General features: G+C 51.2%; 1 protein-coding gene across 4 annotated transcripts in view; it reads left to right on the forward strand.

The window, feature by feature from the left end:
- The window catches only part of MXRA7 (matrix remodeling associated 7), a 30,484-nt gene extending 6,136 nt beyond the window's left edge, over positions 1-24,348 (forward strand). The window contains exons 2-6 of one of the 4 annotated variants that reach the window (XM_069798989.1): positions 1,933-2,046; positions 4,376-4,436; positions 8,529-8,628; positions 11,182-11,262; positions 18,328-20,083. In XM_069798989.1, the coding sequence (XP_069655090.1) occupies positions 1,933-2,046; positions 4,376-4,436; positions 8,529-8,628; positions 11,182-11,215 (309 nt within the window). In that variant the 3' untranslated portion in view covers positions 11,216-11,262; positions 18,328-20,083. Of the gene's footprint in view, positions 1-1,932; positions 2,047-4,375; positions 4,437-8,528; positions 8,629-11,181; positions 11,263-18,327; positions 20,084-23,234 lie in introns of those variants that run through there. The other 3 variants (XM_069798987.1, XM_069798988.1, XM_069798990.1) reach the window with 3 other exon arrangements.

A 24,348-nucleotide genomic window follows, 5' to 3' on the forward strand; every position in this document is an offset into this window, starting at 1 on the left:
TCTGTGGTCAGTGCTGCCCATACCCAAAATGTCCCTGGAGGTCTCGTCCTCACTCTTGTTTTGGTCCAAAGCCTCCACTGCCAGAGTCGGCTTCACACGCAGGCTTCTCGCTTGTTGGCTATGGAAGCTAAAGGGCAAAAGCACGTTTCCGATGATCCAACAAATGCTTCAGCTCTAAAGCCAAGAGCTGCCAAAAGCCAAGACAGATGTATTGCTACGTTGGTATTTAAAGTAAATGACTTTCTGGATTTTAACCCCGCGGTGGCAGGCGCTGGGTTTTCCAGAGCCCCTGGCAAGCTGTGCAGAGGTATGATTCAGATGTAAGAGGACACGGGATGTGCTGTGGAGTGGGCTGGGTCCACCCTGCCCACAAGTGGGAGCAGGCAGGGAGTGCAGGGCATGTTCCCAGCCCTGCGTGGCCTCGGGGCCAGGCAGCTGCCGCCGAACTCGTCCCCTTACTGATGCCGGCAGCAATGTGATCTTTGTTTGCTGCAGCAGCTGGCCTGGGCGGCCCGTGTCAAGTCTCCTCCAGATGCTCCCGGATAATGATGTGCGTCGTCTCCCTGCAGTGCTTCTTGTCACCTTTTTTTTTTTTTTCTGCGGGGAGGTTCTCTTGGTCGGTGTGCAACCATGGAGAGATGCTGGCTTGCAGGTTGGTGGCCGGAGCACTTGGGTCCCTGCTTCTCCAGCAGCTCCTGCTGCCATCTGGCCCTGGTCCACACTTCCCTCGCTCCCTACCACTTGAAACAGTCTCCCTGCATTGCCCCTGGGCTGCGCTTCTTAAAGAGCAGTGCCTGGGGTGCCGTAGTGTCCTCTTTGGTTGTCAAGTCTCCCAGCATTGCCCTACCACCTTCCCCCTCCGTTTCTTGGCTGCAGGATGCTGCCCTCCTCTTGCAGAGCATCCCATGGCAGGGGCATAGCAGCTGCCAGCTCGGCTGCTCTTGCCCCACGGCGGCAAGGAAGCCAGCACAGCAAGGCTCCCACCGGCCATGGCAGGGCTGAGGAGCCCTGAAATTTGGGGCAGACCCCCTGGAGGTGTTGGGATGCTCCAAGCAGGGAACACTCTCCCCTCTGCCCCAGCTGGCAGGGGCTGTGGGCACCAGCCAGGCTCGGGGTGGGGGTTTTGTCCCTGCTGATAGTTTTTTTTTTAAGCCAGCCCAGAGGCTGCTCCCAGCCCAGCACTGGTATTTTGCTGCAAGGCCAACAGACACAATGTCCCCGCTCCCTGCCCACGCGTATCTTCCTCCGCAGCCGCCCTCCCGGCGCAAGGGAGAGAGGTTCAGCTGAGAAGTGTATGTGCTGGGAGAGGGCAGGGGAAGGAAGGCTTTGCATGGGGGTTGAGGCCATTCTGTGTTCACTGCTGACATGGGGCTGAGAGGGCAGGGAAGCCCCAGCTCTGGGATTACGGTGGGGGGACGGGAGGGTTTCAAGGGGGTATTACTCTGCAATGGAGAAGGCAGCTGGCAGAGCAGGCCCTGCAAGCGTTAACGAACTGAGCATATCGTGCCGTTCCTCTCCTCTCCCCTCCTGCTAGCTCTGACCTGCTGCATCAGCATCGCGGGCAGCTGCCTCCAGCCTTGCCAGGACAGCCAGGAAGCCGAGCCCTGTGCTGGCCAAGCTGCTCCCTCTCACCGATGGCTCCTTGCAAGGGTCCCAGTCCTGCAGGATGGGAATGCTGCAGAGGGCAGCTCACGACCTCCAAACCCTGGCTCTAGGGCCGGGCATTGAAGGTCTCCGGTGTTCCTCGCTCCACCAGCCATGCCATGGCTTGGCACGCGGATCGGAGGCACCATGGGCTCGGGCACCAGGGCAAGGCAGGCTGCTGGCCGCGTTTGGAGATTTGCCTGCGTGTGCTGATGCTGCCGGGGCTGGTTGATTGAGGACGGGGAAGGCTCGGGGACCTTTGTGCTCAAAGTTTTTGCTTCTTTCCAGATACCACCTTTGGGTGCCTCGCCTGGGTCCAGCCTCGGGCACACGGAACAAGTGGAGGATGGATGTGGCCATGCAGCACTTTCCAAGGCAGCTTTCCAAGGCACCAAGGCAGAGGTGCGTGGGACAGAGAGCTGGCCTGGTGAGGGTGGCACAGTGAACAGTGTGCTGGTGTCCCTGCATGGATGGGATGTGTCCCAGGGTAGCGGTGGCCATGGGAGGGGACAAAGCTTGCCTGCTGTGCTCCCCCGGGGGGGGTTGGGTGGGCTTTTAATGGCTTGGTCCATTTAAAGCAGAGAGAAACGGTGCTCCAGGTGCAAATGTGCTTCTCGGATGTGCAGGGAGTGATGCCTGGCTCCTGGGAGGGTCAGGGAGTGGGGTCACGCTAAGGCAGCCTGGGGGGCTCTGGTGGTGGGGCAGCTATGGGTGCGGGTGCAGGGGAGTGAGCGGCCCCGGCGAGGAAGACAGACGGGGATGTTGAGGCTGGGGCCGCAGCATGCGGGGAAGGGAGGTGCTGGCATCTGCCTCTAAACCATCCAAGCAGAAAAATGTGTCGCGCTGCAGCGAGCTACCAGCTGCCACGAGTGGGGGGTTCCCAGCACAGCCACGGCACGTTGCTGTCGCCTGCCAGCCTGGCATCCCCGGCTGCTCCCTCTCTGCTCCCATCAAATGTTTCATCCTCTGGGTTGGAGTGGAGATATTTTCCTTCCTTGGAGGTTTAGCACCCAAATTTCCTACTTGCTTCCACTGTTAAATGCTCAGTTCTTAACGCCTGGGCAGGGAACAGGCTAAAATGTCCCTTCTTGTACCAGGTCCTGAAGGTCAGGTCTTCCTGGGGGCATTCTGGCTCACAGGGAGAGATGGATGTGATGGGGAGCCGCTGCCCCGGGCTTGTGGCTGAGTCCCTCCCTGAGGTGACTCCTTTGGGTGCTTCCCTGCTCCTAGTTGTCCCCAGGGGACACCTGGGTGTCCAGCGGGAAGTGCCCATGTTTGGAAGCGTGGCCCAAAATAGTGGTGGCTGCAGGGGGTGGGGGTCTCAGCAGCATGTCCTTCTGGGGAGCCCGAGAGCAGGGTGGCGAGAAGAAGCCAAATGGCTGTGAATAATGCGCATTCCTCACCGATGACAAACTAACCTAGTTCTGGGTTGGGGCTGCATACAGCGCTCCAGCAGTTTATCTAAAGCCATGCACCGCAAAGCCAGCGCTCGGCTCTGCGCAGGGTCCTTCTCAGATCGTCTTCGTTTCCCTCAGGTCTCCTCCACCCCAACTTTTCCTGTGTCCCCCTTGATAGCATGGTGGCTCGCCAGGCTCCCTTCATGCTCCTTTCCCTCTCTCCCACATGCTTTTCCCTTTGCATGCCAGCCCCATTACTTTGAATGGGATGCACGGGGCTGGGGAGGATGCAGGAGGACGTGTGCTCCAGGGTGCTGTTGACCACAGGGGTTTGCAGCTGGGGTGCTGGGTGCTGCGCTTTGCGGGAGGAAGGAATGTACACGGGGGCATTACCTTGTGTTCCTGTCTTATCTCCAGAGCTGGAGCGCTCCTCTCCCTCCCTGCTTGCAGTTTGCATGACTTTCTGCAAGGGGAAGGAATCTGGGCTTGATAAAGTTTGTTGTAGCTTGTAGGAGGCAACCCCCAAGACTTCCAAAACTGCTTTGCATTTAAAAAAAAAAAGAAGTGCTGTTGCTGACCCTGTCTGTGCTCCAGAGGTCAGCTGTGCCACCGCAGTGCATGTGGGCAGGCATTTCTTGGAGGAGCAAGGAGGAGCTGGGGGTCCATGGGCCAGAGCTGTCTCTGGGGGTTGCTGCCAGGCGAGGCTGGGGGGGGTCCTGGCAGGGTCCCAGCATGAACCTCCCAGCGCTGGCTTCGAGCACTGGTCTCAGCTAGTGAGTGCTTCTGTACTTCGGAGCAGCCGCTTGGCCCGTGGCTGCAAGGTGGCTTTTGCTGAGGACCCAGCTTTTCCTAGTGTTGGGACAGTCTGTCCAAGCCTGGCCTGGGGGCATACTGGAGAAGTTCTCATGGCTAGTGGCTCAGTCCCCTGCACATCCCTGGGCAGGGTGGGGAGTACGGGGGGTGCCAGTCTGAGAGGGTGGTCAGGCACAAGACTGTGCCTGGGGACACCAGGATAGCAGGTTCTTCGTAAAAACCTTAATATCTCCTCGATTATGGGGAGGCACTTGCAGTTTGCAGCCTTTGGGTGGGAGTGCAGTAAGCAAGGCCAAATCCCTCCCCACTAACTACTGAGAGGAAAGCAGGCTGATGAACCTCGCTCATTAGTGAGCATCGTTTTGGCCTATTCCATGAAGGAGGCAAGAAAGGGGTACTCAGCCCTCACCACAGGAGCTCTGGTCTCTGCCTCCCTGCCCTGCAGGCTCTGGTGCCCCAACAGAGCACAAGTTATTTAGCCTAGCCCTTTCTCATGGCTGCTCTGTTTTTAACTCCTCCAGGAGGAAGATCTGGACTCAGAAAACGAGAAGCTGGTGGTGAGAGAGCCGGAGGATGAGGATGGTGAGTGCCAGGCAAGCCAGCACCCTGCAGGAGGGTACGGATGGGTCTGAGGGGCTGAAGCCCAGAGTGCTTGGGGATGGTCTCCTTCCTCCAGGAAATGTAGGGGAAATTCCTACCCCAGCTGCAGCCCCTGTTTGCTTCCCCAGATGCCCTTGGGCTGTTTGCCATGGGGTAGCTTTGTGATGAAGCTGCCCCAAAAGCTTCTTGCTCGCATCCAGGACGATCTCCAGGGGCTTTAGTCAGAGCCGTGTTTAACTGATTAGCCAATTAGTTGATTGGAAAATGATTAATTGACTAATTGGGGTGACAACTGCTGTGCTCGTAAGAAAATGAAACAGATGGTGCCAAGCAAGAGTGTGTGTCTGAAGGGGACTCTGCTCATCTGAGCAGCACTGGAGATGCTGGGGTGTCCCCAGGAGCCCCTGCCTGGGGTGGCTGGGAGCAGCAGGAGAGCTTGGGGTGTTCCCTCTTCCCTGCCCCGCTTTCCGCTTGCCCTTTTTAAGGCACTGTGTGGCAATCCCCTGGCTCGGGAGGATTATGCCTAATGCCACAGAGAATGAAATTTTAATCCTGGTGCTGTGCCCACAAGGTGGGGAAAGCACCTTTGGAGGCGGGGTTCCCAAAAGACACTTATTCCACCCCATTAGGCTTCCTCGCAGCACTGGTGATTGGGGATGTTACCATGCAGGACTGTGGGAGACCTGGTCTGAGGAATGATGGTTGTATCCTGCCAAATGGATGTTCAGTAACACTGCACTGCCAGGATCTGCCTCCTTCAGTTCAGCTCTGTTTCAGGGCTGCTCCAGCACCACTGTGCACTACCCCAAAGTGGCTGTGGCTTGGGATCAGGAGATGATGGTCCCTGGCCATGTGTCGTGGCTAGCCCAGCATCATCCTTAAGCATCTCCTGCAGACAGCCACTGACTCCTCTCCTGAATTATTTACACCATTTCTGAAGTGTTTTATAATGGAACTGGGTAAAGCGATGGCTCAGCCTGATAATGAGCAGGCAAGCGTTGTGCAGCTGGGAATAATAGCAGTGCCTTGGCTTTGCTGGGGAGCAACCTCACGCCTTCCTTCACTGTCTCTCCTGCACGTCGCCTGGTCCTGGCCCAACTCAAGCCGCTGAGCTGCTGCCCGGCAAGCCTGCGAGCAAAGATTCCCCTTGGGCATGTGGGGATCGTGCAGGCAGTCTGTCACCAGCCTGGGATGCTGCCACAGTGGCCAAAACCACCAGAGCAGCCTTCTCCCCGCTTTGGGCAGGAAGGCTTGCAGGGAGCTGGCAGGAACCACATGTGGAGCACGCCAGAATACGTTCAGGGGAGAGGTGCGCTCTTGGGGCTGCTTTCTCCCTGCCAGCTCAGGGTCACGGTGCCAGCAATGCAAGGGCAGAGAGATGAAAGACAAATGTTTTCTTTAATATGAACTCACGGAGGCTCTGAGTAAGTAGGTCACCTCATATTTCTGTAGTGTTTTCGCTGTCCACGTGAAAACCCAGCCTCCCCTTTTCTCTGTGTTTCCTGAAGTTTGTTTTCAGTCTGCAAAGAAAGTTCCTGAGCTCAGGAAAGAGCCAGTGGTTTCCAAAGCCACATGCTGGCTCCTTTTTAACCACAACATGTGGGCAGGGACATGGGTAGCTTCCTCGCCTCACTCTTCCTTTATTCTTTTCTGTCGGGGTGGCAATTAAACTGCCCTTTTTGGGAGAGGCAAAATCCCAAATCTCAACTTACTTGGCAGAAAACCACATGAGGGAAATGATCTTAATTGTCCTTGAAATCAAGCAAGCTATACAAAGGTAATGAAACAGCTCCTGCTCTGCATCAGAGTAAGAAACAGGATGTTACACCCTCTTTTTTTTTTTTTTTCTTTCTCTTAATATCTCCCAAAGCAGCAGCCAGCTGAATTTTCTTTCCATGCACTTTTATGGCCACCCAAAAGGCTGATAAGCCGCAGCATGAATGCTTGTTTCCAGCTGGCCAGGCTTGTTTGCCCATTCAGAGGGTTTTCCCACCGAGGGAAGTGGCATATGGCCAAGCTGAATGTTTGGGGCTGCAGGAGCAGAGCATCCGAGTGCTTGTGTTTGGGCACTTGTGAAGATGCTAGGGAAAGGGTTTGCCTCGTTGTTCCCCCTGGAGTCCCAATAGTATTCTGGGATTAGAGAAATACTCCAGATCATTAACTGAGCAGTAAGCTACTCAGGCTTCCCAGGGAAGCTCCCCAAGATCAGGGACATGGAGATATAGAGAAGAAGGGAGGAAATGTGGATATCTGCAGGGAGGTTTCTGTTGAATTCCCACCCTGCTACCATTGCTCCAGGCACACTGCATACACTAGCAGCAGTGACCTTGCAGTGGTTGGCTCACTCGGTCCCATACCTGCCTACACAGCCTTGCACAGCTTGTTTTTGAGATCTCAGGTTTCCCCATCTACAAAATGAGGCTCTGACTTGCCTTTTGCAGGGGGGTCCCCAAGGTCTGCGAGAGCTCTGGCAGTAGCCGAGGGCATGCATGAGTTTAGGGTTGGAGAAATCACTAAATCAAACAGCTGACCTTGGGCATGGGGAGAAAATCCTTAAAGGCAATATTGACCAGAAAATAGAGAGAAGCTGCTGATGCTGAATCCTTCTGAGTGTGAGGAAGGGAGGATAGGGGCTGTGGGTTGTTTTTCATTTGGGCAGGTGGAGGGGGAGAGACTTTCATCAATGTGGTGCCTGCAACAGCAGCAGTGAGGATTGGAAGGGGTTTCCTAGGTGGCTGGGGACAGGGGATGGGTCCATGGGTTATGTACAAGTTGGGGCTTTCTCTCCTACCACAGAAGTCAGGGGAGTCTCACCACTTTTGTGGTCTTGCTGGTGCTGGGAGGTATCATCCTGGATATCTGGCTTGTGGAAAAATGTTCAATTTTTCAGGGCCATGCAGATAACACAATAATGCCTTCCTTTTGTGGACCCCGTAGAAGTATCACCAGGGCTACGAGGGTTGGTGGAAGCAGCAGATGTTTCTGGGTGGATGTGGAAACAGCAATGCTAGATGGCTCGACGCGAAGCAGCTGAGTCCTGCAGTCCTTGGGAGATAAAGGCTCGCAGATGAACAGCCCACAGATAATCAACAAAGGCAACTACCCAAAGCAGCCGCTCTTCCTGGGCTGCCCTTTGGATTGACCTCCACTCCTGTTGTTTTCTCCCATCTGTAGGAAGATAAAGCAGGGGAGAGGTTTTTAAAAGCAAATAGTGCTTGAACAAAATCCGATTGGAAAAGGATCGGCTTTGGCTCAGAGTCTGTGAGCTTTGGTGCTCTAATTAGCACAGGGCTGAGGCTGGTGAGCTGGGTAGAAGAGCACCCAGGCCTGGAGAAGGAGACCTCAGTTTCCTCTTCAGGTGTGTTGGCTGATGACAGAAGGATTTGGACTAGCTGTGTTGGTGCTCCTGGGGCTGCCTTGGCTCAGCTCTGTTTGCAGCCCCGGGATTTGCAGTGTGGCACCTCCTTTTTTTCACAAGCTTTGTCAAGGGCTGCAGGTGAGCTGCTGGGCTGCATGGCCTGCGACAGCTCTGCTCGTGGCATCATCCTTGAGCCCCAAGCATGGGAAAGGGCCCCTGGACTAGGAGAGGGAGGGAGGAGGAATGCAAGTCTGGAGAGGAGAAGTGGAAAATGCTGTGAGCTAATCAGGGCAGGATTAGCATGTCTCGATAAGCCAAGATGGGCCTGCAAGGCTTTGAATCCAGGGAGAGCAATAGCATATGGTTCCTGTGCTGTAGGATTTACTTGTATCTGCTTCCAAGCAGGGCTGCTTGCTTGCAGCGGTCCTCACTGTTTCCAGTGCTAGCTGCAGCCAGGAGTCTTGCCATCGTCTGGCCAGCAGCAGCTTGGCTCCTCACTGCAATCCACACAGCTTCCCCAACAATTCCCAGGCTTTCCGGAGACTGGAGCTGACTGAGGAAAAGTGTTTGGGGTGGCCATAATGTTTGGGATGCATGTGCAGGAGCAGGGGGTCAATGAGCATCTCAAGAGAACAAGCTCAGTGCTGTTGATCATTGGTCTCAGGAGGTCTCTGGCTCATGTGATCTCTTGCTCGTCTTTGTCTCTCCCTCTCCAGCTGCAGATGAGACGTTCTCTTTTAAATACAGTCCTGGAAAGCTGAGGGGAAACCAGTACAAGTCAATGATGACCAAAGAAGAACTCGAGGAAGAACAAAGGTAACTTGAGTTTCCTTTTTCTTCTTGCCCAAGGCCATCTGGTTGGCACTGTCTTGAGGAAAGCTGGGTATGTTCAGACCTCTCTCTCCCCATACTACCTTAGTAGCCTTGGGCTCAACGTCTCATTGCACCATGGTCCAGACATCTCCCACCCAGGAAGACATGAGAACAAATAAAGTCATGCTGATTTAGGAGATGGAGACACTGTGGCCCTATATATCTTTGGAACTGTTCCAGCTCCTTCTCTGGCTGCTTAGACCAAATTTTCAGCTGATGCAAGCTGGTGTAGTTCCCCTGATCCCATTAGCAACACATTGATTTACATCTGTTGAGGACCTGATCTCTAGCTACTTCCCCTCCCTTTACCCTGTGGATGGTCTCCAAACTGAGGACATGGGCATAGCTCAGAAATACTGGAGCAAAGTGAGTGTGGAGCTTTAGAGTTCGCTGTGATGGAGCTGAGACTGGAAATGTCCATACACAGGGCTGGCTCCTCAGCTGTTTGTGGTGGGGATTTGCCACGTAGTGGGCCTGACAGAGATGGACAATTATCCATCTCACACTTTTTGCTAAAGTTTCATCTTGAGCCCTGCATCAAGAAAGAGCCTGTCCTGTTACCAAAAAAAAGCTTTCTAGCTCAAGATTTCCCAGCCTATACAAGGGAAATCAACCCCAACCTTGCACCTCGAGCTGCAAAGCCCTATCCAAAGCCAGTCTGTGCTGTCAGTATGAAATCTCTGCCCACATGCAGATGGAGTCCTTCAGCCCACGGGCACGCAGAGCCTGTGCTAAACCAGAGGTGTCAAACCCCACAGCCAAGGGTTTTGCCCTACAAGCAGGCTTTGTGGCAGGCTGCTCCCCAGCAGATGTGTGCAGCTCATACCCCTTCCCTCTCGGGTGAGCTGCTTTCCCAGTGGTGGCTCACCAAGCCTGGGAGATGTTGTTCTCTCCATTGGTCTTCCAAGGGCTGTGGGACCCAATTCTCCACCCAGTGGTGTGCACCTCCTAGAATGATTTGGAGGAATTTGTCACCCCTTGCCTGTGATGCCGTGGTCTAAGTACCACCACAACTGGCATGGTGTAAAGGCCTGACATGGACCAAGTGGAAACTTGAGGGCAGCAGGGAGGGCAAGGATGGAGGGACCGTACCCTGCCCCTGGGTCAGGCATGCTCCTGCTGGCAAGCCTTGCCTCAAGGCCCTTGGGCAACATCTCTGCATTGCCAGCAGCTGGGATGGCCAAAGTTTGTCTCCATGGCAGGAGCAGGGCATTGTGGTAGGCAGTGTAAATCCAGAGACCTACCCAAGGGCTGGTGCTGACACATGCTCACTCTGGTCCTCAGAAAAGCTCGGGTGGTGCATGGGGCTCTGGCAGGCTGCCTTCACTAGCCGAGCCTGCAGCCGTTCTTTCCACATCAAACCTGACCTTCCCACCAAAAGATGTCTTCTCCTTCTCCCCTGGCTTCTGGGCTCCCAGTCATCCGGTCTTGGGCTTCATCTGCCTTATAGCACTGCCAGGGGCAAAGATCTGCAAGGGCTCTGTGCTCTTGAGGTCAGCAACAGAAACGAGCTCCAGTTTCCTCTGGCACGGGGTTGATTCTGCATTGGTGGCATCAGAAAAAATGTTGTTTGCTTTCTTCCTTTTGTTATATCTTTATTGTGCCTGAAGCCCCCAACCTGTGAAATGCTAAGCAGGTCTGTTAGTGACACTGTATTTTTCGCCTGGGGAGGGTGGTGGTGGAATGAACTGAGTGACTGTGAGAGAAACCTGTGGGGCTCAATGGGAATTGCTTTTCAGGATCCTGCTAAGCACCAATGCAAAAATCTACCTGCAGCAGGCAAATTCAAACCCTTTGCACCAGCAGCTCCATCCAAACCAGCTCAGCAATCGCTGCTCAGGTTTTCAGGGCCAGGAGTCCTACAGGGCCTTGAGCTGGTTCCTCTGTGGCAAAAAATGCTCCTGCTATCACCTGGGGACACTTGAGGGGACGTTGCCTATGGACAGCAGTGGGATAGGGGTTTTGTACTCAGGACTGTAGAACGGGCTCCAGGGGGTGATGGACCTTCCCTGGGCATGTGGGATCTCCCAGGCATCGCTGCTCACATCCGTCTGGAGCTGTCCCAGGGCAGGACAGTGCACCTAGAACTGATGGACAGTGCCTGGGCATTGGGTCCCTTGGAGGCTCTCAGCAGCTTTCCACACTGAGGGCCATTGGCAGATGTGTTTTTCCTACTGCTCCTTTATTTTCTTCTCTTCCATATTTGTGTTGTTCATTTCTTTAAGGCAGCTTTGTGAATTTTTTTTGTCTTGCTTTGTTGCTGGCTTACCCCCCCAAATCTTCACTGCAGCATCAGCAGCTTTTCATTTCAGGCCTCGCGGGTGGTGTAAGGGGGCAGGGCTGCTGCCAGGTAAGCTCCCGGGCGAGCTGAGTGCAGCGGCTCAGCCCAGTCCTGCATCCTTCTCCCCTGGCAGTCCCGTCCCTCTCCCTGACTCCGTGCACCCTGACCATGCTGCTGATCTGCTGTGACCCAGGTTTGCCACCTTTATGTTGCAGGATTGAGCTGACCTCTGATCTCACATCTCTGTAGCAAGTACCTTAGGTCCTCGGCCACAAACATTCTTGCAAATCTTTTTGGTAAGGACACACTATTTCTTAGAAGTAGTGGTACCACTGGTAACATCTGCTAATGGTTTTTTTTTTTGGTTGTTTTTTTTTTTTTTTTGCTTTTGGGTCTCATTTTCTGGGGGAGTGTTTGTTTCTGAGCTGCAGTTGACCGCCTGTCCCACCTCCCTCACCACCTCTCTCCCCTTCCCTCCTCATAACAGATTAATAAGTCCGCTCCCCTATGCCTCCATCTCGCTTTCCATGAGTGCTCGGGGGGAATGGGGGCTCTCACGTTCGGATGCTCACCTCTTCCATCTTGGATGCCTGAAGTTGGACATCCCACAACCACTTCTGTTTACTGATTTGGAAAATTAGAGCTGCTGAGTGAGTGGGTAGTTAGTCTTAAGGTGTGTTGCTGAAGCTGAGACAGGCTTAGTCTTTGATTTTAGCCCTGTCACTCCTCCGGTTTTCCCATGGACCAACAGGTTCCTGTGTGAAGCAGCTTGTAAGCAACCTCCCAAAAATGCAAGTGGGTCTCCCAGACCCCCTTGAGGCTACTTTTTGTGTTGATCACTAGTCCATGAGTCTTAATTTAGGGGACCCCTAATTTTGGAGGTGCCATTGAAAGAATTATTTGCCTTTTCCAGGAAGAGCTATAGGACTTCAGATAGGAGAGGACAGGCATGCAGTAGATTGGATTATTTAACCAAAACCCCACTTCTGCTCTAACCTGCATCACTCCAGAAGTTGTGGTTGTCTCGCCTAGTATTCACTTGAGTCTTGTGGCTTCAAACTGGTGCTAAATCTGGACTAAAAGGGGAAGGAATGTGACCTTTACTGAGTGATGCAACTTCCTGCTTCTGGTTACTTCAGTCTTGAAAAAATAGAGGGACTGCTCAGTGAGGGAGGAGGACAGTAAGTCTAGCTGGCAAATACATCTGCTCAGGTGGTGGTTGTGCTTGATCACACCTGGCGGGTCACCAGTACTTCTAGAACAGAAGCACGTAGCGTTTGCTCCCCTGGGGGAGAAAAATAGTCTGGGCAGGAAGGGGAAGAGTGCAGGGGAAGGATGCAGCCCTTAGTCAAGCCAGCACAGCGTATTTCCCAAATCCTTCTCTTCTGCACCTGAGGCTTTTGGCCATCTATTGCCAACTGTAGCTGCCATGGTGCAAAGCACTAGTTAAGGCTGAGAAATATGACTTGTAGCAGTGCAGCTTGCCCCGGTTCAGACAGGGTTGAGTTGTGTCGGCGTGAGACACAGCCCACAAGGGCCGACTGTTAGGTGTTGCTGTCCTGGCTGGGCACCTTGTGCAGATGAGGAAGGGCTCCTCAGTGCGCCTTCAGGGCCTGGCTTGCACGGATAGATTGAAGTGGTCTCTGCCAGCTGCTCTTCAAACCTCCCTTGAGGTTGAAAGAGGTTAGTGGGGGTTTTTTGCAGTTCGAGAGGAGTATGATCAGGACTCTGTTGAGCACTGACAGCTGCAACAAGGCTCCAGACATAGTAAAAGAGAAAACAATCAGGAGAAATGACCCCTTGGGTCTCTGCTTTCAGTTCTCTCTTTCCATGAGGCAGAGCAGGTCCCAGCCAAGTCTTGGTTGGCCTCGGTGATGCCAAGGGGTTGAGCTGTCTGTGCTCTGTCCTTGCTGCTCTTTGCTAGGTGTGTTGGCTGGAGAAAGGAGAGCAGATCCCATCTGATGGTCTGTGAAAAGGTTTCTCCTCTCTGTCCTCTCTCTTGTTTCTGGGATTTAGGAAGAGGTGAGGGTGGAGAGCCAGAAGCTGCCCCATGGGGCCTTAGCTAGGGCACTCTTGCAGACCCCTTGAGCAGGGTCTGAGTGAATGGCACCGAACTGCTCAGACATGCTCTGCTGTTTGCAGGTGCACTCATGGATAGAGCAGGTGATCCCCCAGACCGCAGTCTAGTCTGTGTAAGACTGAGGAGAAGGTAGGGATGGCTGCCAAGTTTCCTTGCCTAATGGGCTCAGTTCCTGCAGCCAGGGGACCCATTGTAGCAGCAGATTTTTCTCCTGCCTCTCAATCCTCTCTTCACATCTCCTGGCCAGCCACGGATGGGTTGAGGAGTAACTGCTTGAATCCAGGCTAGATTTAAGCCTAGGGCTCGACTGCAAGTTGGAATTCATGCAAGGGGAATTGGATGGCTGTAAATCTCATGTTCAGTCCTTTTCTTGGTGGTAATTTAGCAATGGAAACCTGTCTCCTCCCCAGCTGGGTTCAGAGGACCTCTTGGTTATGAGGCACTGAATAAAACTGGGCTTGGACCCTGGAGTTTCAGCAAGGCAGGGTGCCCTGGATGGACACTGGCTATAGGGAATGGCAGAGAGGAGAGACCTTTCCCTGCTCTGCCAGACATCCCAGACCAATGTGGGGATGCAGCTGTGGTTTGAGGGAGAACTGTGCTGAAGTCTGGTTTTGAATGAGACAATGCTTGTGGTGACAACTCTGGAGCACACAAGGGCAGGAAGCAGCTGCAGGGGTTTAATGACTGTGTTGACAGACCTTGACCTATTTTGAACATCTCCACTACTAGCCCTCCAAAAATAAGTGGGTGGGACTGGGCTGGGGGAGGTTGCATTTCGGGAGAGCTCTCCATCAGCATCTGTCCCTGTCCACCCCCTGCATTGCCATCACATAGCCCTGGCTCGCTTGCTTGCTCCCCCCTCTGTATAGCATGGGATCTGGGTCTCTTTCTCGTCCCTTCTCTTTTGCTAATCTTCACCCCCCCAACCCAGTGGCTTTGCTGTCCTGTCCTGTCCTGTCCAGCATGGTGCTTCTTTTGGATGAGGGAAGCTGGTAAGTTTGGGCTTTCTTTGGGGTTTTATTATTTGTTTGCTTTTCATCTTCTGCAGCACGATAGTCGTCCTGGGCTGAGGGAGGAGGAGTAGCAGCAGGGGACTGCGAAGCCTAGGGCCATGGGATTCTTCAGGTCAGGCTGGCAACTGCTTCACTGCAGCCACCAGCCACAGGGATGGCACTGACCATGGGCAAGGCTGCTTCCAGCTGCAAAACACCCAGCGCGTGAGGCACCTTTTCTTCCCACCTGCCTCTTGTAGGAAAGGGGTACTGTGTGTTTGGGGGTCCCTCCTGAGCTCCCCCTGCTCTGATGTTCCCTCCGAACGTGCCAGATTCCACTTGTATGAGGAGGGAGTCTCCTGGTGGCCCAGTGCTGTTCCCTGCCTCCACCATATCCCCAGGGAAAATGTCCTCTGACCTCCAAGATGTCAGTGGACTTGAGCTCTGGCCCTATTTATAGAGCATCTGACTGAGTCATGAGTCCCCAGCAGCTTTAAAAACAGAGCAACTAGGATGCCTCCCTCAGAAATCCAGGGAAGGGGAGGCCAGGAAGCCCCTTCCCTGTCTCCTCCTCCTGTACTGGAGAGGAAACTTTTGCAAGCTCCCCCATAGCCTTTGCAGGGTGTGAGTCTCTGAGCCTGCCCTGGCCTGAGATTTCAGATCAGACAGCAACTCTGCTTGAGCTCCTGGGTTTTTTCTTTTGGCTCAGGTCCTGAATTGTCCTAGCTTGTGGCTGCTGCTCTGCGTCTCCCTCACCCAACGCTCACGACTTGTCTTCATCTGCTTCTGCTTAATCCTGCGCGGCATGGGCAGCTTGCCGTTCTCTATCTGCTAACTCTCTGGGAGCCTGGCTCTGCCTCTCCTGCGGCTCCCCTGCGGCCAGGAGAGACCAAGGGCTGTGGGGAATCAGGGCATCGCACCATGCTGGGTGCAAACTGGTAGACAGCGAGATGGAGCACAAACGCTGAGTGATGGAGGAAAGGACAGGCTGGCCCGTCCATGGCTTTCCCTACTGCTGCGGCGTTGGCCGGGGGCGTCAGGAGTGTTGCAAGGGGATGGGCACAGGGCTGAAGGAGGCGATTGTAGCCTCTTGGCTGAGCTGGCCAGGAGCTTGAGCCACCTTCCTGGCTGTGCTCTGGCCTTTTCGGCTGTTGCTGCTGTGGCTGGGAAACATGGGAGGCTTCTGCCTTGAAACAGCAGTGGGCAAGGTCCGCTCAGGGGGTGACGCAGTCCCCGACCCCACTGACTTCTTGCTGGCCCCTATCCTAAAGGCAATGGGACTTGCGCTCCCTGGTCCACGCAGGCTCCAGCAGTCTCAACTGCTTTCCTGGTGTTCCTGAGGAGCACTAGGTATTTCCCAAGGTTGAGTGCACCTTTCAACTTTTCTGTCCTGCTGGAGGAATTTCAGATTTGTGTTGATAGAAGCTCCCTTTGGTACCTCTCACTCTCCCGCTCTTCTCTTTTCTAAGTACTGACTGTCTCTCCCTGTTCTGCATTTAAGTCCTCTCTTTCTGTGTTTTACCTATTGGCTGAAGCAACTGGCCCACACTTTTAGGACCACTGGGAAAGCTTAGATTTATTATGTCATTCTTCATATTTTTCCTGCAATACCCCAATCCTGGACAAGACTGGGTTATGGTCACTACCAGAAATGACATGGTAGCTGTCCCCATGGTAAAGAAATAGGAAGCAGTGGTGGGACCATCCCCAGCAGTGAGAACTGCCTGGGGAGAGCTTGACCACTCATTGCTGGATCTGCCCAGGGCTTTTTTTCACTGCTCTTGATCCTCAAGGGTCAATCCTAGCCTGTCTGAAGCCAGATTGCTATCTGCCCTCCTTGCCAAGATTTCACACCAGAGGACTGATGGTCCCGACAAGCCGAGCACCTTACCTCTCTGCCAGGGGAAGGAGCTGGGAATGCTCCATGCTTCTGAAAATCAGCTTTCTGAGTGAAACTATTCCTGAAAAGGGCATAAGCAATTACCAGAGGTGGTTACAGCAAGATGCTCTGGGATCTCCTTAGAGTGGGTCAGAACTCCTTTGGAAAGCTATAGTCTATGGATGGGCTGCAGGATTTCCTGACCTGCTGAGGATTTTGCACACATGAGGGATACATGCAGATGGGAATACCACCAGCCCACCCCCTCTGTCAGTGCTGGGATGCTGTCTGCTCTCAAAGGCAAGAAGCCTTGTGCCAATGCCATGGCTGAGTTGGATTGAGGGGAATGCTTCTGAGGCCACAAGAAGGACACCCAGTTTCCATGCTTCAGGAGAAGCATGGTCTTTTGAGACCTTCAGTACCTGAGCCTCCCTCATAATCCAGGACCCACTCTTGTCTGAGCTCCTTGTTCTCTAGCTGTTCCTTGCACAGAAGCATGTCCAGCTGACAAATCATACGATTCACTGACTTGGCCCTCAGCTTGGGCCAGAGCAGAGATATTTGGATAATCTGTATCTGAAGAAAGGATACAGGCTTCCAGCAAAAGAAGACCCTAACCTGGTTTGATTGATGTGCTGCTGGGGGAAAGCATGCTGATCAGGTTGATTTCATCATCCAAGGTGAATGGAAAGGAGGGAAGAGCCAAGGATAAGCAGTGGTTCAAAGCTCTCAGCCTCCATACCAAGCTAATTAAGTCTTTCAGGCTCCGTGGCAGCAGTGCCAGAGCTTCTCAGCCTGGGGGTTTATATGGCCCTGATGTCCCCAGTGATGGACTGCCTCATGCTCTTTAGTCTAATCCCCCTCACAGCTTGCTCCAGGAGCAGAAAGGGGTATCCCTGCTGTGCAGATGGGGAATTTATGGCTCTGACGGACATCCTCTATTAAGTTCATGCTTGGTTTAAGATCATCTCACCCCAGCTGTTGGCCCTGTCCAGGAGGTGAGTATCCCTGTGAGGGGCTGCAGGCTGCAACTGAGCCTCCTCCTCCACCCTCCCTGATGTCCTCCATCCCTCCCCGCTCCAACTGCAGCATGCTGGAGGGGACCTCTCCTTCTGGGCCCCCGTGGCAACAAGCTTATGCCCTCACGCGTGAAATCTGATTATGCTTGCGTGACTTGAGCAGGATGATCCGATCCTCAGTGCTGCGAATCCCGCAGAGCGATTATCCACTCCGGAGAATTTCCTTTCTTTGTCCTAATGGGCTGGCCACTGAGCCTCTGCAGTGTTGCTTGAGGTCCCACGTGATGCTTCACCCTGCATCTCCCATCTGGGATCTGGGTCGCTGGCTGCACTTACGAGGCTGCTGGAGAAGGCAACCTTTTGCAGAAGAGTGAGGAAGAAATGAGGCTGTAACTTGCCTTCATGCTGTGGCTGGCAGGAGTAAGGGACTTTCAAATGGGGTTCAGGTGTTACCTGTGAACAGTGAACCCTCTTGAATCCAGGATGAATTAGGCTGGGGTGCATCTGTGAGTGTTTGTAAGTACCCAGGCACTGTGTCTTGTAGCTTCCCTTTACCTCAGTGCAGGTCTCTGTGTCCATGGGCAGCTGCCCAGCCTACTGTCAGGTGTTTCCCAGCGTGGATGGTTGGGCCATGAGAAATGCTGGGGAAGTAAGGGCAGAGTGTCTGAAAGGTTCAGACTGAGAACAAGGGAACACATTTTTTTTTTAGCCCTGGCTCTGCTAACAACATGCTGCAAGACCTCAGGGAGTGCCTGGATGTCCCCACTCACAAAACACATCTAATGATTTCGCTCTCCTTCCCTGGGACATTGGGAGAGCTTCCCATCAAAAGGAAGCCTTGTGACCTGCAGAGAGTCTTGCGATTTTTGCCTTCTTCCTTTGAACACACACAGCTGTAGGAGGACTGAGAAAGGTCGACCTGTTCAGGCACCCTGCCCTGTGAAACCAGTACTCATTCCTGGCTCATCTGGCTTCAGGTGAGAAGAGGGATCTGGGCTGGACAAGGGTGCCAGCAGCCCAGGGAGGCTCTGCACAGGACAGTGAGGTGGTAACCCCTGGAGCTAACGAAGGCTTCCAATTAGGTGGGCTTCAGCTCTCATCAGTAGGTCAGAAAGGTTGTAACTTAGATTGGTGCCAGGCAAAACGATTTACACTTCTGATTGGGTTTCGACTATCCTGCTGCAGTTGATGAAGCAAAGTGCCTCCTCCTTAGAGGCACGAGGTGTGCCAACAGTGGCTTGTTCTGCCCTGAGGTGGGAAGTTGCTTCGCCTTCCCCCCACACACGTACTGAGTTTTCCCCCTGCTCATTTATGTGAATGATAATGAACCAACCTGAGGGGTGAAATGACTGAAATGATTTCTCTTCTCTCCCTGTTTCTCTTTGCAGAACTGAAGACTATATGAAGTTGTCCCTAGCCTCCTCCTAAAGGCATCCCTTGGCATCTTTAAAGGCTTGAGAGAAATACCAAAACCAACCAAACACACCCATAAGAGAAATCCATAAACCCTCAAAACTTGGGATCCCCTCTTGGTCTGAAGTTGAGTTCTTCAAAAACTCCTGTGGTGTCAAGTTTGAGGAGATCCTGTTGTGTGGCTCCATGGACTGGGGCTGGGCGCAAGCAGTGACTTGAGTTGTGTTTGGGGGGCTGGGATGAACCTTCCTCCCTCTCCCCCAAACAGAACCCAAATTGGACACTAAATATGCAGCGAGTCTATTAGTTGTGTTCATTACCATGTATTAGGCCTGACATGAAATCTGTGTTGTTCCTTTATTGGGGTGAGCGAACCATAGCTCTTCTCCCAGACCAGCCTGGACCTTAGACCAGACTATGTTGCTTCCTGGGGCCAAACTCCTCTTTATTGCTGGAGGGTGGGAACTGCCTATGATTTCAAGTGTTGTATAACACTGCTTTATTCTGAGGGCTGGAGGGATAAAGTGGGGTCCAAGTGAGGGATGGCAGATGGTAGCTGGACTGACTCAAATCTTGCTTCTGTAGTTATTTTAGCAGAGAGCTGATTCTGTAGGTAGACAGAAGACTCTAGAAGTGATGAAGATTGATAGTTTAGCTGTTCTGCTTGTGGTGGAGGTTTAGGAGACCACACTTTGGCTGCTGTTAATATCTGGATTCTCACTTTTCCCTACTCCAGTTCCCAAGAGGAGAGACCCAAGGAGGTAGCTATGGCATCAGGGGTTCCCTCTGGCTCAGGATGAGATAGTGGGAGTCCTGGAAGAGACACTGTCCCCATTCCTCTGCCCGCTTGCTATTCCAGTGTCCTCTTCTCTTGCTAGCCCTGTGGCTTGTCCACTGGAGCCAGAGCTCAGCATTGCTCCTCAGCTCTGTCACATATAGAAGATGAATTTGGCTGGGCACATATACCTGCTTCAGACATAGGAGGTTTCAAATCAAACCCAGCTGGTTTGCAAGAGTGAGAAGAGGGTCCCAGTCCTCTAGCAATGTTGTAGAAATATCAGGCTAGGTGGGGATGTGTCCTTCAAAGTTTCTCTTTCACTGCCGGACAACTGCCTCTTGGCTAACGCTGCAAACATATCGGAAACCCAACAGGCTGCTTTTTTTTTTTTTCCCCCCTTTTTAATTCCTATGCAGACAATACTTGAAACCTTGTACACAGTTGTCCTTTCCAGCGCCTGGGGTTGGCAAACTCTTAATAAAAGGGCTCATTTAAAGAACAGCAGGAGGCTTCAGCTTTAGAAGAGGCTGGGCTGCCCCTTCCCAGCCGACAACTGCAAGCGTGTTCAGTGGTTTGCATATGAATTTAGGCACATCTGGATCCTCTGCTTCAACATCCCGCTGGTACAGCTGCTGTGTCCCCTTGGTGCTGGCTGGCTGACTCTGTGTCCCGAGCACCCAACTATGCAAAGAATGCCTTATATACATTGTGTTTAAGTTACATGGCAATATGTACATCGAGCAAAGTCTATAGCTGAGTCCAGATTTTTGCTAGTGGCAGCGAGTCAAACGATTTCTTCAACTCAAATGGCTGTCTGGGTATTTTTTACTTTTGTTTGTTTTGTTTGTTTGTTTTGTATCTGATGGTGGCTCTTATACAAAGGACTGTAATTCTAGTGGCTTGAATCTGTAAAAATTGCCTTTGTTTGGTCCAATAAACCTTTGAATAGTTTATTTGGTTTGTGCTTGTTCTCCCTGCCTCTAGCAGCTTGTAACTTCTTTCTCAAGAGATTTGTGTTGAAAATCTGGATTTTAGGTTAGAGGTACATTCTGCCCTCCTATGCCTTTTACCCCATAAATGATTCCACTGGCTTCTTTAACAATAGAGTCAGACCAGTGGTGAACGTCAGGGATTTTCCCTTATTTCTGCTGGAGCAATGCAGCGTTGCAGCAGGATCCTGGTCTTGTTTGGCTGCAGAACAATTAGCAACGTTCCCAAGGCAGAGCTCTGCCCAGGATTTCAGCTGGTGTGAACATGGGTACCTAGCAGTTCCTGAAATGGAGATCACCTTTAACATACCTATGGCTCACTGCCCCAAACCTCCATTAATTGTAGAAGTCTTGGACTGAAATGTCTAAAAAGAGCCTGAGGGAGTTAAGTATGCAAATTCAATTGCCTATCAAGAAGAATTAGACTGCTTTGAAAATCCTTAATTCATCTATTTTGTCAGGAATAAGTAAAATCCTGTTTGACATCCTAAATCCAAGTAGTTTTGAGGACAGCACTTGTGGGAAGAGAGAATGATTTTACTTGTGAATGGGATAGGTTTGATTCAAAATAATCAAAAAAAAAAAACCAAACTCCAAGCTGGAGCACTACAAAGTTGATTTGCAAGGTCACCTTTGATAGGAGAAGCTCCTTTTTGAAACCACTTTCATGTTTTTGATGCCTTACTCTTCCTTCCCAGGCTCTTTTCTCTCTTTACCTTTGTTTTGCTCTCCCTTTGTTGTAGATGATGTAGCACAGAGAAGTAACAGCTCTTTTTTAGTTCTGTTTTTCAGACGCACAGTCATGATATTTAAAGTTGAGGGGAGAGCCAAAATGCATTGATGTCGTGCTTAAAAAAATTGAGTGAATATTTTCTGTGATCTTGATTTTGGAGGTTTAGAGACAAGGATATGGGCCTTTGGGGAGGTTTCAGCAGTGTTAATGTCTGTGAAATAACAAGCGAGGGATGCAGACCTGTGTGGAGCACTCCCAGCTGGCATGCATTTCAGACACGTGAGGCAAAGCTGTGTATTGAATTTCTCCACACCAGACTGGAGACATGCCCTCTGGTGCCCAGCAGTGATCTAAAATAAAATATTGATCACTAATGACCATGCTTCCCTTCCTCTTGTCTGGAAAGGGCAGTTGGATGCTATTCATGTAAGCACAAAAAATTACAGAAGAGACAGACAAATCCAGGCGCTTGACAGCCTACGGCCAGAGGTTTCGTAACCAGAAGATCCCACATCATTATCAGAATATGTTTGGCCTTAGGACAATTGTATTTTAATTGCAATAGAAAAGAATTGGCAAATGAGCTTTCTTTTGGCAGGATCTGTTTTTTTCCTGCCCTGCCTGCTGCAATGGTGCTGGGAGGACAGCCTGCTGTTCCTGCTTCTGCTGGGGCTTAGTCCAGGAGAGGGGAAAATGCAGAGCCCCACTCTGCAGAAGCTCAGCACGTGAAGGCTCCTCTGCTCGTTCCTGACTGTCTCATTCCATTGATCTTGTTCGTGGTGTGGTTGCTTCTGATGTGTTGATGCTGTCCTCTCTTCTTTCAAGCAAAGATTGTGTCCTCATTTTGCCTGTCAATAGGTATTTCTATCCCTCCTGTTAGTGGAACAACTAATAGCTTGTCCACACAGGACTTGCAGGAAGACTACTCCAGGTTAAATAATGGCCTGCATTTAAATGGATTAATTACAGTGTATTAAAGTCCTATGTGGAAAGCTGGCTGTGATGGGGACAAAGGACTCTTGACAGGGTGACCATGTGGAAGTAAAAGCCAGAGTCTGTCTTTCTAGCCCACGGGAGGTCTAAAGAAGCTAAACAAGCAGGAGGAGCTGGGATTGCGGCAGATCTGTGCTCTGAGCTGCTAAGTTATCACTGAATTTCAGCCCCACAGTCATGTAAGGGCAAAATGAGCCTTGAAGTATTAGAAACTGCTTCTCCCTTGTTACAGCCATAAAGCACCACAACCTCATTGGTTCTTTTAATCTCACACAGGAGATTCAGATATGAGGTGTGCTAGGCAATATTGCAGTCTGACCCCAATCACGTAGAGTCCAGCAATGAGAACGTACCAGCCCACAGCCAGCTCTGACTGGAGCCAAGGGGCACATTCATTTTGCCCTAAAAGAGGATTTGTAGACTGTTGCATCAGTTCGTGAGCTACCTGCGAAAAAGTGACACTCCTGTGCTGCCCACCTTTCTGTGTCCCTGAGTGATGATCAGTAGATGTATAACCAATATAAGCCCTCCTACAAAGTTTCCTCAAATAAAGCGCTGTGACAGATACAAATCTTTGTGCTGCAGGACATACAACAATGGTTAACTGCTTCAGGTTACGGAAAATCAGGATATGTTCTTTTATGGGGAGAAGGGAGTTAATCATCTACTACAGGACTTTCTAGGGATGGAAATCTGAGCTAGATGGTCCACTGGTCAGCCTCTGCCCACACAGGGATCATCTTGTTGCTGGACTGGCTACATGAGTCCATGTCACCATTTGACACTGGCAGATGAACTCTCGAATCAAAGCAAATTTCTGTCTGTGATCTTATCTTCCAGTGGCTGATTAAAGTCATGTCCGCACTGGAAGGTAGTCTGGTCTCTAGTTTTCAGGAAGGTAGTCTGGTCTCTAGTTTTCAGGTAGGGTACGCATTTAAAATTTAATAGCTATTCCTGAATTACTCTGTATCTACATACTCTTATTACAGAATGAAAGGACACTGTGCTGATGATGCTTAATCCAGTTTCATTATGGAGTCTGCTAAATTGGGACATGTTGGTCTTATGAAATTCCACATGTCGAGTTATCTTGAAACTTTGAGTATAGATAAGCCCTAAGGAACTCCAAAGGTAGTGTTACAGCAGTCTGTTTTAACTCCATATTTAAAGAACTGCAGAGAGATGTGCAGGATGATTGGATAGATGGGAAGGTGCAGGAAGGAGAACCAGAGGCTATCTCTTTCTTATCTCCCATGGGCAGATTTCCTGCAGCCAGTAAGGCTTGTAAAATGACCTGCTTTTGGCTTTGTGTTTCATTTGACCATGGTGTTCTTGCTCAAAGTGCCTTCTGGGGACTGGCTATTCCTACTTGTCCTTTTTTTTTGACAGGGTTCAGAGAGAGCAGCTGGCTGCCATCTTCAGGCTCATGAAGGAAAAAAGTGACACATTTGGAGAGATGTCTGAAGGAGACATGAAGGAGCAGCTTAGACTGTATGATATATAACCTTGCAACCAGTGGAGACTATGCCCAAAAGTCATCTTGGCCCTTATTATGCAGGACACTGGAGGCTGTAGTACTATAAACCTGTTTTGGTAGTTATTTTGCAGTTCCAGTTTGTTTTGCAAATGCATATAGGCCTGTGATATGTATTTCAAAAGACTTGTCATTTCTCACCCTTTTTATTGTTTTTCCTTGAAGAGCTATCGTGATATTTTCATCTCATACAGAGATTTTTACCTCTTTCTGTCTGGGTCACATGTCTCAGTCATACAAAGCAGTTAAACTCGCAATTTTTTTCTGGCCATGCTTTATAAAAACAAACTTTAAAACCTAGTCTTTATCAGTTTGATATCTGAAGGAAGCCAAAGATGATAGATATAAAATGGATGAAAATAATAGAATCATAGAATAACTCAGGTTGGAAGGGACCTAAGGAGGTCTGTAGTCCAACCTCCTGCTCAAAGTAGCATCAGCTATGCGACCAAGCCAGGTTACTCAGGGCTTTATCCTGTTGGCTCTTGAAAACCTCCAAAGATGGAGACTGCACAACCTCTCTTGGCAGAGAGGCTTCCGATCCTATGGTTAGAAAATGAATAGCCAAAGGCGAGTCATTAGTGCTCCGATTAGAGGCGAGTTGCCATTCTCATCTCCTTGGAAGGAACACTTCATCCTCCTTCATGCTGGCTTTTTGAAACAAATCCAAGTCGGTTCTGGCTGACCTCGTTGAGCTCATCTTCATGCCTGAGAAAACAGCACCTAACTTCAACCTGGAAACACAAACATCTCTTCGCCTCTTGGCACTGGTAAAAGTAGTACAGAAAGGTGGCTGGCTTTTTTACAAGGATGATTGTGTCCAACTCAGATCCTGTTCTCCTAATATAAAAATGATGTGAGAAACTACATACTTAGGAAATCTCTGTGAATTTATGAAGTATTTTGAACAGTCTTGACCAACCCTTGGTGGTTTGGATAAAGTAAATCAATGAGCATTCCTAATTTTAA

This window comes from Haliaeetus albicilla, chromosome 12 (assembly GCF_947461875.1).
Source record: "Haliaeetus albicilla chromosome 12, bHalAlb1.1, whole genome shotgun sequence".
NCBI lineage: Eukaryota > Metazoa > Chordata > Aves > Accipitriformes > Accipitridae > Haliaeetus > Haliaeetus albicilla.